The sequence below is a fragment of the Seriola aureovittata genome, chromosome 2 (genome assembly GCF_021018895.1).
Source record: "Seriola aureovittata isolate HTS-2021-v1 ecotype China chromosome 2, ASM2101889v1, whole genome shotgun sequence".
Lineage (NCBI taxonomy): Eukaryota > Metazoa > Chordata > Actinopteri > Carangiformes > Carangidae > Seriola > Seriola aureovittata.
Window position 1 is genome coordinate 3,651,949 of NC_079365.1, and position 12,176 is coordinate 3,664,124.

Here is a 12,176-nt window from a genome sequence, read left to right on the forward strand (position 1 = left end):
GAGCCGATCGCTACATTAAGTGGGCGTGCTTGTCTGATTTCACCCTCATGGTGGCATTAGTTCTGTCAGTTGTTAAAAGACCCTAGTTTTGTGCTCTGTGTGTTTTGTCTGGACAGGGCTTTAAAGTCTTGATATCTTCACTCTTTAGATTATCCCAACGGAGTCCGTCTGACCTCGGCCATTCCAGGAGCTGACATCAAAGTCCTCATCAACTTTAATGCACCCAACCCTCAGGACCGCAAAAAGTTCACAGATGATCTGCGAGAATCAATCGCTGAAGTCCAAGAGATGGAGAAGTATCGGATAGAGTGTGAGCAAGAGTTTCCTTTTTACAAGGACATTTGGCTTTGTTCAATCCAATCTGACTCATTCACCTTGGTAAAAAATATCATATGTGGACAAATGGAGTCAGCTTTGCTTATGTTTCCCTCCACAGCGGAGCTTGAAAAACAGAAGGGGGTGGTGAGGCCCAGCATGTCCCAGAGTTCTGGGTTAAAGAAGGACACGGGAAACGGCAACCTGAGCCGAGCGAGCCTTGACGACAGCTACGCCATTGGTGAAGGTTTGAAGAGGAGCGCCCTGAGCAGCTCCCTACGTGACCTCTCAGATGCAGGTAAAAAGGGGGAGGTTGCCATGGTAACACGCTATGTAACGTCTCATCCCTGCGCTAGACAAAGTACAGTGTATACCCGAGCTGAATGCTGGCATGACACTGCTCACATCTCTTTGGATGTTAATTGTTCTGGAAAGTCGGAAGAGGTCGTGTTCCTGTTGCCGCACAGGTTTGATTCGGGTGGTATCCACGGCAACTGTCCTGCCAAAGCAGAGTCTCTGAGTGAGGCCACCGGTGAAGCAAGGGAGATAGTGAGGGCTGTGTTTGCTAATGGACCAAGGTGTAATTTACTAGAGGCTATCCACTAATAATCCTGTGTCACCAGCAGGGGAGGAGACAGTGCTATGTAGGTCACTGCAATCAATTTGAGCGTCTTAGCGGTAAGAGGAATTAATGTTGTGCAGTTGATTCAGACGGGGTGTAGAGAGTCGCCTCCACAGTGCACAAACACACTCAGTGACCTCAGCGCTGGGTTTAGACTAGTGAAGCAACATCACAGAATGAAATGAAGACGGTTGTTCTGGATCCATGTATTTTAGCAGTGGCTTTTATAGAGCATGATCAGTAACGTATGTTTCAGGCCTGTGTTTTCTTTCAGAGTTGTTTAAGGATCACAGTGTCCCTGAAATGAAATTGACACGGTTTGCAGTTGGCTTTGGTGTGTGTAAAGGAGACTGGTATTGATACATCTTCCTCTGCCTTTTAAGGGTAACTGTGCCTTCTGTGGCTCTTGATTAGCCCTGTCGAGTTGAAGAAAATAACCCTGTTGATGTCATAGTGATGTCATCAGAGTAATCTCACCTTGGTCTTAGAGACTACAAATTTTTAACACAAAGCTTCCATTAGAAACTGGAGGCGTGGAGTTTGACATGACAATCACATGAAAAATCACATGAAAAATGCTGTTAGTTGCATTGTGGGAAATGTAAGATCCAGTGTTTTTGGAGTGAGACTCTGGACCAAAACTCAGGACTTACTGTATATAGCGCTCTTTTAGTCTTATCAACCAGTCAAAGCGCCACATTCACCCACTGATATACACACTCAGCCACACCTTGCCCAAGAACACTTTGACATGTGGACTGGAGCCGCGAGATTGCAAGTCTTTTACTAATGGGATGGTGTCCTGCCAGCTGTGCCTGAAGTCGCTGTGTAGACACCTTAAGAGATTAGCTGGAGTTTCCCAGAGGCTGAGCTTGTTGTGGAGTTGTAGCAGTGACTCGCTTCTTCCCCTTTCTTTAGTCCTTACTCACCTCCCTCTGCCAGTCTGCCAGTCTGCTGCTAGTTAGTCATGTGCCATCTTCGTCACCTTAGAGAACTAGTGTCCTCCCATACTAGACACGGGGATGTGTGCACCTTCACGTGTTTACCAGGCGTGTCTAATCTGTCATGTTACATGTTCTGGGCAGGCAAGCGTGGGAGACGCAGCAGTGCAGGATCACTAGACAGCAATATGGAAGTAAGTAGGACGCAACTGATGTCGAGCTGTCCTCTGACTTTATGTTGTTCATCCTGAACACACAAGTCTCTGTGTTATTGTTTCTCTGTACTTTTGAGTTCTCTTCTCTGCTTTGGTGTTTTTGTTGTGAGCACCTTGGACACCATGCATGCACCGGGCTGAGCGGGAATGATCGGCTGTGGCTAACCCTTCATGTACACAGCATGGCATGACTAACAATAGCGCTGCTCCATGTTGATGTTAGACCCTCACCTTTGAGTCACCCTCTCTTGTTCATTGGGTTAGATTTTTAGCCATTTTCTGAGTTTTGTCTCCTTTGTGTTCATTCAAAGTTAACCTGGCTGTGCTTTAGCTCCAGCTCCTGCATGCTCACAGTTTGAAGTGACTGACTCGCACTGCTTCCTTTTATTGACCCCTGACCTTGTCGCACTTAGACACCAGTGTACTGCAGTGAAAGAATCTGAGCCAGACAAGCCAGACAAGGTGTGTGACCAGGGCCATTTGTATGTGGCTAACTGAGTTAGCTTGATTGATTGTTGATAATTTGACACAAGTCTGAATTTTCAGTGCTAGTTTGAATGTGAAGCTGTCGTCACAACAGGACCGTAAAGGCTCCATATTATAGAAAGTGATATTTCCATGTCTTTTTGGAAATGCACACAGTCTGTATCCAAAAATGTGGCTGTCAGGAGTCCCTTAACTTTTGATGTCACAACCATACGGTCATCGTCCTCAGCCATGTCCCCAGCAAGGTCCACACAGACTTACTGTCCAACCTTTTTTTATTGGTGGTGTTTTAAACATTAATGACACAACACCAGAAGGTCATTGCATCCCTGAGCAAGCAAAGTACAAGACATAAAATCAGAGGAAAACACTGTCAGGAAGCCAAAACATTACTGCACAGGGAGACCAAATTTGACCATCTGGCTCTTTTCAGTTCTGACTGCCCAGGACCTGGTCACTCAGAAAACAGTCAGTCAATCAGGTGGGCGGCTCAGAGACCGAAACAAAACACCTTGTTCTTGCTAGAGCTTCATAAAGAAGCGCGAGGAGATGTAAAACTATATTGAGATGTTTTTTTGGTTCTTAAATAAACAAATATATTTTTCTTATGGATCAAGTGTAAACTGGGACCTTTAAAGGATAAGGCTGTCACGTTTTTATATTTTTCTTCCTGTCAACAAAACCCACAAAAAGACCAAAACTAATAATGTGTTAGTCTATCTGTCAGTACTTTCCACACTGTCTGTGGTACTCAGCCTGAAGCTCATTAGTTCCTGTTTGAAATGTAAATATAAAAAAAAATGTATTCATCTAATCTTTATTTCCTGACATAGCTGGGCACTGTAGGTTACTGAATAATCCTCAATAAATATCAGAGTTTAATTAAGCTACCTGTTAGCTGACTAACATGTTAGCCTGAATCAGTTAGGCACATGAAGAACTAGGCCCTGGTCCCTGTATCGTTTGGCTTAGAGACTGGTGGAGTGATCAGTGATCAGGATATATGAGGGGACTCAACAGGACCCACACACACTCCATATTGTTTTGGGTTTCTAATTGTTAGCACTCAGGATGCTAGCACTACAAGAACACGTGAACGCATCATAATTCAAGACTGTGGATATTTTTGGTGAACAGTTCAGTTTGCATGAAGTGCATGGCTCTGAAATATTTGCTTGATTTCTTTAACATAAACCCTTTTTTTTACTGTTCTGTATTTATCTTGTTAAACTGTGTTTCTGTGCTTTGGGTCCTCATAAAAAAAAAAAATCCTGTGAAGATTTTTTTTGTTTGTCTTGCTGAGCTGGGATTTAGAAACATCAGCACGTGTCAATTAAGTCAGTAGTGCACTTACAGTGAACCTAAACATGACAGCTCAGGATGGTAATGCACGCAAATGTGTGTACTGTATACAGTCTGCTGTGTCACATTTTTATTTAAAGGATCCAAACTGGGGGCATGTGAATATTAAATAGGATACCGTAACCTTGGAAACCAGATATAATAGTGACAGGAATTCACAACAGTATCAGCAGGCAAAGCGAGTCTAAAGACTTAGAAGCTGTCTGTTCATGACAGAGCAGATACGCCGACTCTCACAAGCTCAGCAAGCAAAGCCTCCGAACCGTTAAAAGAGAGTCGAGCGTGAGATGTTAGCATGGATAGACAAACAAAGGCAGTGAGCGGCAAAAGAAATGGAGACGCTTTTCCACAAGGCAAGACAAGCAATCACATGAGATTTGAGATCAGCTGTAGCTGGTCATGCAGGTAGTTCTGCTGTGTTTCCACTTCCACAAATATGTTTTCTGTCGGCATAAAACTACAGAAATTAGAATCTGCAGTAAGTATATTTCGACTTTTTCTGCTGTTTCCCACTGGATAGCAGGAGTGGACTGTCTGCTGTTGTGTTCTGACTGTCCTCTCTCTTTCAGGGGTCCATCATTAGCAGTCCTCACATGCGGCGGAGAACCCCCTCCAGCCGAGACTGCCCGTCCCGCCACAGCGGCCAGTCCCTGCCCAACTCCTCCTCTCTGCTCGGATCTTTGTTTGGCACCAGGCGTGTGAAGTCCCCCAGCCCCACCCCTCAGGCCCTGCACCCCACCCTCATCTCCCACACCCCGCACCCCGCCAATCTGCACCACACGGCCCGGGTCGAGACGGACACGCCGGGCCCCATGCACCCACACCACGCCCAGTTCTGCCACATGACCCAGAACCCCCCGCCTTACCACCACCACCACCACTACCACCCGCCGGCCCACTTGCAGCACCCTCCACACCAATTCCACCCGGCCTCATCTCACGGCCAGCAGCCGCCCTACCCACCTCACACGCAGCACGGCCACGGGAGCCACTCCTCCCACCCTCCTCATGGCTCACACCACCATGGCCCACCACCACCACCCTCCCAGGCCTCCAGCAGCACCAAGCCCAAGCACAGTGGCATCAGTACGGTGGTGTGAGGCGGCACAGGGGCCCTTCTGGGCTCTCCTACTGAACTTTGATTTTGTTCCTCCGAGGCTCTCGGCTGATGAGACGGTCACACTGTGCATCACCGGTCTGGGGATGTGAAGCCAGACGAGATCCTGTGTCTCCTTCAGCATTTTTTGTTATGCTCGTCACGGGGGGCAGTCTATTCAACCCAAACACATTTATTTTCCTGTTGCTCCTTTCATTTTCGTTTCAGGTCATAAATCATGTCTGACTGCTTCATGAGCAGCAGACGACAACGCGAGAGCATGCACAAAGACCACAACTACTGTTCCTCCTCAGTAAAGTAAAGAACATGATCAAATATCTCACTTACTAGTATTTTACAGAAGAAGTAAACAGTAATCTAAACTTCAATGTCTACAAAGTGATTTAATCTAGTGTGAGAGTGTTTTGGCTGAACAGAGACGGACGGACAGACAGACAGACAGACAGACAGGTGGTCTGCCTCAGCAGTAGCTGTAGGAGTATTTAATGTAGCAGTAGCTCACAGTGCACTGTGATATCTCTGTTAGCAGTGATAAATGTGCCAATTATTGAAGCATTTACTAATTTAGTCACAAAAATCGCTTTATGTATATTGTGCATAGTATTTTGTAAAATAATAATATCAGCTGTTATTATAATTATTATTATTACAGAACAATTAAACATCAATTAAAACTCTCAGTATTATACTCGCACATAGGTGGCGTAGTTTCACTGTTAAGAAACCAATCAAAGCTTTTATTAGTTAGGTAATTCAGTAAGCTGGAACACTACTGTAAATGGTTGCCTTTGAGTTAGAACTCTGTTAAGATTGACGAGGGCTGGTGCACAAGCAGCGTGCACACAGTCTCATCCACTGCACTTCATCGGTTCAGACTCATCTCTCTCGCTCTGGAGAAAGGAAGCCACAGCGAGCTGCTGAGCAGACAGATTCATCTGAATGTCCACCCTTCAAGAGTGGCTGCTTGTCCACAGTCTTTTTTTTTTTTAACTATTTTTTTAGAGTCCAATAAACACTAAGAAATGCCCTATATGTTCTACTGCACCCTGGTGGGATTCCTTCAGTCTGTTTTGCAGGAAGAGGAGGAGGAGGAGGAGGTGGTTCACAATGTTTTTCATAGGAACTGAAGGAGTCTGTGCAAACTGTGTAGCAGGGAAACAGCAACATGACTGTCCAAGTGTCTCTCCTGATACGGAAGCTCTCAGCTGGCTGAGTGTGCCCTGTTCCCTCCATAGTTTCGTTGTGTGTCTGTCGAGCAGCGAGTGCGTCGAGCAGCGCTGTTCACTCCCTCCATCGGACATTTTCTCGGAGCCACACAGATGCCACAGTACAGAAATCAATAATTATCACTATGTGATGGTGATAGCATTCTTACGCTTCACTCACCACAAATGGCAGTTTTATATCAATCGTTGTTCTGACATATTATGGGATGTGCTGGTTGTACCTTCCGGCCATCCTGAGCACAGTATCTGTTGTGTGTGTGTGTGTGTGTGTGTGTGTGCAGAGCGGAGGCAGAGGGCTGGTGTGCCGGAGCACATGTTCTGTTGGAAGTGATAGACACAGCACTTGTTTTACTTAGTTGATATCAAAGGCAGAAGTTAGTCTGCATCTGCTTAAAGACTGAGATGGAATTTTTAACTTGTGCAATATGTATTTACTTTTTTGTCTAAGAGCAATTGCAAATTAGTGGTTGTTCCATTTTGTTTAGTTCTGTTGAGTTTGTCTTTTTTTTTCCCTCCAGAGTCCTTTGTCATTTCTTCCTCAATGTATCACTGAAGTGCAAGTATCCACATTGATTTCGACTGGACTTTCCATACCGATAGAATGTCAGAGAAGAAGAATGTCAAAGAAAATAGTTGCATGTAACAATGTATTTTCAGGCTATTTTATAACCATTGTGTATTCCCAAACTATATCAGAGTTACAGTCCACAGTTGTTCAAAATGAATGGTAGAATATTTTTGACTTCTTCAATTACATCTAACTGAAGTCCGCTATGTATCTGTGTCACTCTAGACGATAACCAAATCTGTATCTTCTCCTGATCCACATACCGTAGTTTAATGGATCTTGGTGAACAGCAGCAGTTAAAGCTGCCACATCTGTATCACAGCTGTAAGAGGCCAACAAAAAAAAAAAGTTTTTTACAGCTGGCATGAGGAAGTATATACTCTTGTCATTTGGAAATCAAAGTGCTAATTGACAGACAGCTTTGAGTATAATGAATGACTTCATATTTATCATCTGTCTCTGTCAATGGCTCACACATTACTGTTGTTAAGTGATATTCAGTAGATCAGTATTCTTAAATAGAAATACTTCTTTCCTCAAGGTTCAAGTTTTCAAGGCACCACCTTCTAATAATGCCTCCTTTATAATGGGTAATCTAATACTCTCTACTAATCTAATGAATCAATTAAGTTAATTAACTGTCAACTTTATGAATGGTTAATAAATCCTGATGCTTTATACGTCCATAAGAAGCCATTGACAAGAACATATGGGTTACCAAGTTCTGAAAACGTCCCCTAGCCTGGAGTTTATCCTCCAGCAAATGTTATTAAATCATCTACAGTTATAAATGTTTTAGTTTCCAATAATCCATCCAGTCTGCAGTTGTAAATGTTAATAAGATATTGTTATATAGATCTTAGATCAAGAAGTTAAAGGGAACCCTGTGGAGTGTTTGACCTCTAGTAGCACTGTGGAGCAACGTTCACACCAGTGGCTCCCTGTTTTGTTCCTATTGTGCACGCACACAAGAAAACACATACGTGCTCTCGAGCACACGGAGGATGTAATTCACATTCCCGTTTTCCCAGTCGCACACCGGTCCGCTGATCGACAGTTGGCAGAAGGAGCATAGCAAAGCGCGGGCAAAGGCAGCGAAGAAGACGAAGAAGCAAACATGAATGTAAACGTTGCACAATGTAAAATATGCCACAAAATCAGCTTTGTAAATATTTGATGAGGAAGAGAATGCACACAAGCACACACAATTACTGAATGTAAAGGTAAGATGGGGCAGCTTTAAGTGGTCAGTCTTCATGATGAACTGAAGAGCTAAACTAACTAAAAAACATCAAGCACATGTCATGCTGGCCCGGGTTTCCCTCAAGTCCCACAGTAAATATATTTACTGACATCAGCTGTTGCTTAGGCCGTCCTCCACTAACTAAATTAAACAGAGACACTTTGAGATCTTTGTGGAAAACCTTGCTGGAGGAGGATAAACACTTGCAAAAGAGATTTTTCACAACCTGGCAATGCAGATGTACTTATCAATGGCTTATTACTAATCTACAAAGCATCAGTATTTAATTGCCATTAATGAAACCACCTGTAAATTGTTTATGAATGGTGTCTAATTAGAAAGTGGAACCATTTTCAAAATATCTCATGATCCAAAATGTTTTTTGCAGTACTTTATGTGCTGTAGGTTACTCTACAGTTTAATATTTGACTCTTTATCTGTCAAATATGCTGCTTGTACATGATTTTAATTCAGTGTAGTTTACGACCTACGGAGTCAGGAAAGTGCCAATATTGCTTGGTCATTAAATTTTAAAATCAGTTTTATACTAAATAAATTGGGGACCAAATTCAACCGACCCACCACAACCCCACGTTTGACCAATCAGAAATTCTGTCATCAGACCAGCAGCTGATTACTAACTAGTCATCATGGAACAACGGTGCGGACACTAGCTGAGAAGAAGCGTAGCTTTTATTTAATATCGATAGTTCGATAAAAAATGTCTAATCAAAGTGTTTTCAGTCACACCCCTCTTCCTTCAGAAGACTGATCTATTGTCAGACCTGCCCAGATTCTGTGTGAGGTGCTTTGTCGCATGCCATTGATGCCTACCGTCTCTTTTCCTTTTCTTTTCTTTTCTCTTTTTCCTTTCTGTAACTGTCGTTCTGTTGAGCAGCAGGCTTGACCTGAACCTAAACTTTCAGTGTAGTTTTGATTTCTCTGACTGATGCTTGTTTACATTTAGATGATTTCTGGCCTGCTTGTGTGTGTCTTCATTTAAAGTTGTGTCATTCTACTCCGGCATGCATTTCACCTCTATTTTCACTGTACAATATAAAGACATTGCAGTATACTGCTGAGTGTAAATAGCAAATCCATCTTGGGAAATCTAATGTTACTTGATGAAGTAAAGAGGGTTTGAAAGGGAGGAAACGTTTTAAGGGTGGGTGGGAAGTAAAGAATGAGAAAACATATGTAAATACTCTGTAAATTATTATTATTATTATTACTACTACTACTACTACTACTCAGTGTCTGCAGTTACATTGAAGGTGCATTCCTGCTCCCCTCTGATATTTACATAATCATCAAACTGCTTCTCTCTGCCTCCGTCAGGACTGAATTATCATAGGATCTAGAGATGAACAGCCAACTGTTACACAGTTAACACCGCTTCTGACTTATGTCCTGGGACACTCCTGTTCTCTCACACTCACAGCCCACTTTTGAAGTCAAAGGGAAGGGAGGAGTGCTCTTATTTTATTATGCATTCTGTTTCTAAGTAGACAAAACCCTATTGATGTAAAACTAGTACTGTGACAATGTTGAGAACGCAAAATAAAGCGATATACTGTAAAATCTGAGCTGCTTCTGAGTCTCCCTGCTTTGTCCATTTCTTGGTCGCGGTTCAATGACTTAGTGGGCCAGATGGGCAAACTAATTATGCATTTTATGACTAAAGCATGAAAGTTTCAGCATCTAATCTACATACCCCAAGGTTTTAATTCAGACATGGAGGCACTTTGTATATAAGCACTGCATTTTTCTGTTTTTTGCCCCATCACTCTCTGTAATAATCATGTATATCTTTGCCAAAATTGCATTTTTGTTCAAAAAAAAAAAACTTATTTGCTGCTATGGCCATGTAACATAATTTTGCTTAGACCACCATATTTGCCAGGGGACTGCGGGCCCCTTCATTTCCAGGTGTTAAGGTAGCTATAGCTCGTTAAAAACACTGAAAACTTCTGCTGTGTGTTCTATGAAGTTACATGACTAGCTAAGACATTAGCGAACATTCTAATCAGAAGCTAGCATGCTAGTTGGGTCTGGGACACACTCATTACTCCGGGGGGCTCTGCCCTGTCCCAGGGGTCACATCTGGAAGGCCTCCACATCTGAAAATAAACTTCATGGTTTATAGAAGCAGTGGAGAAAGTTTCATGCTTCAGTCATAAAATGCACAATAACCTTCCATATACAAGCTAATCTGCTGCAATAACTGGGTAAGTCTAACCACACCTTCTGTGAGCTTTTCCATCTACATGTGGTGCCTGTGACCTTTCCTAGAGTCCTAACCTGTACTCATAGTCCTAAGTGGAAGAAGTAGGTGTTCCCTATTCATTCAATTCAATGTTTTTAATCTATCTATCTATCTATCTATCTATCTATCTATCTATCTATCTATTGCCTAAAACTGTCAAATAAGTAAAATTGGTTCTTAAAACAATGTGATGTGTAATTTGTGCGTAATTGCCAAATAGAAACTTGACCCTTGGCCGTCAGGTCCTGCTGCACCCTTTCCATAATGCACTCAGTAACATCTTTTGTTAGACCCTCCCTGAATAAAAACTCACACCCACAGTTTGTGACATAGGCTTTCTATCATAAACGCGTCGTCTCCTGGCTCAAGCTAAAATAACCCTGATGACATCATTTGGGTTTTTTTCTCTCTGACTTGATGACGCTCCCTTCGGAGCCAAAGAAGACAACATACAGCTATTTTCACAGGGTGGGTACACCCCGTGACGAGTGGCCTAAATTAAACTCTGGGTGTATTATTGGTGGAATTCCCCTTTAAAATCCCAACAAACATTTCCTGAGGACAAAACATCTGTGTTCTCTACAGTGCTGCCCTAAAGTGACACAACCATGTTTGTGTTTTACTCCACCCTCAGCTATCCGACAACACAGAGGCCTCCTTCAGAGACAGTGAGGCGTTAGTATCAACCTAAACAAAATTCTCTGGTCGTCGTCACTGCTGATGAAGGTCAAAGCAGCAGCACACTAATTCTTTTCTTGGTGTTGCACAGCCAACACGCCTGGCTGCTCGCCTGACTGTGGCAGGTGGTCTGAGTGACAGTGTGCCCTGTTTGTCTGTCTGGCCCTTGAGGTTGGAGCTAAAAATAGATCACAGCTTTGAGGGCCACACCATTATTGTCAGCAGGACGACGTCACCGTGCAGCTGGGACGGACCAACACACGGCTTCATTTCCTCTGCCAGCAAACTATGGTTTGTATTATACAACTGTTTAGTCAGTGATACTTAAACTAGGGTTAGTGTTAGACCACTTATTTATTTATTTATTCATTTATTTATATATGTTTTCTTTTTTCATTTTTACACCTTTTAAAGTCTTTGTTTTGTGGCTGAAAGTTCTTCACCTTTAAGCCCAAGTTCTACATCATTTTTGACACACTTATATTTATTCATATAACCATCACTGCTCAGTAGCTCAGTTCCTTTGCACATTGCGCCACCGACTGGTGTTCTCGCAGCATTGTTATGGTGCATTCATGTGTAGTCGGAAAATATTCATATAGCAAAGTCAGCATACTCGATATAATAGGAGTGCCAGAATTTTCTGTGATCCATGACATTTAGACGTTTTGTTTCGGGGGAATTTGCTTTTAGCAACCTCGCTGTTCTTTCGATTCGACAATAAAAAGATAATAGTGCGCATTTTATAGACATGTTAAGTTCTTTTTGTAGAATCACTCTATTCAAATATTGAATAAGCAGTTCCCCATAAGAGTCCCTTTTCTGTCAGGGTTGAGAAGATTGAAAATAGAAAGTGTGTTGTGAAATAAAAATCACAATGTAATGGCACTGTTAAAAGAGTAAATAAAACATTACACATTATATAATACATTGTGGATCTTTTCAGAAGAATTTGGACTTTTTGGGTCTTATAATATGGAAAATATGAAAAGCCTGTCAATAATAGGACTAGTTAACCCAAGTCATAAGCATACTTCGTTGTTTCTACATTTGTATGTGCTACATGCTATTAAACGTCGGAAGCGTTAAAGCCAGCCTCTTTGCTCAACTGAAGTCCCCCGTTTCCGAGGGTCCTTG

At 42.6% G+C, this 12,176-nt stretch overlaps 1 protein-coding gene across 7 annotated transcripts in view; it reads left to right on the forward strand.

The window, feature by feature from the left end:
- iqsec1b (IQ motif and Sec7 domain ArfGEF 1b) overlaps positions 1–9,681 on the forward strand; it is a 205,019-nt gene extending 195,338 nt beyond the window's left edge. For 6 of the 7 annotated variants that reach the window (XM_056392069.1, XM_056392099.1, XM_056392090.1 and 3 more), the window contains 4 exons: positions 149–310; positions 437–613; positions 2,023–2,072; positions 4,511–9,681. In XM_056392069.1, coding sequence (XP_056248044.1) covers positions 149–310; positions 437–613; positions 2,023–2,072; positions 4,511–5,041 — 920 coding nt within the window. In that variant the 3' untranslated portion in view covers positions 5,042–9,681. The remainder of the gene's footprint in view (positions 1–148; positions 311–436; positions 614–2,022; positions 2,073–4,510) is intronic. The other variant, XM_056392107.1, reaches the window with a different exon arrangement.
- The last annotated feature ends 2,495 nt before the right edge of the window (positions 9,682–12,176 follow it).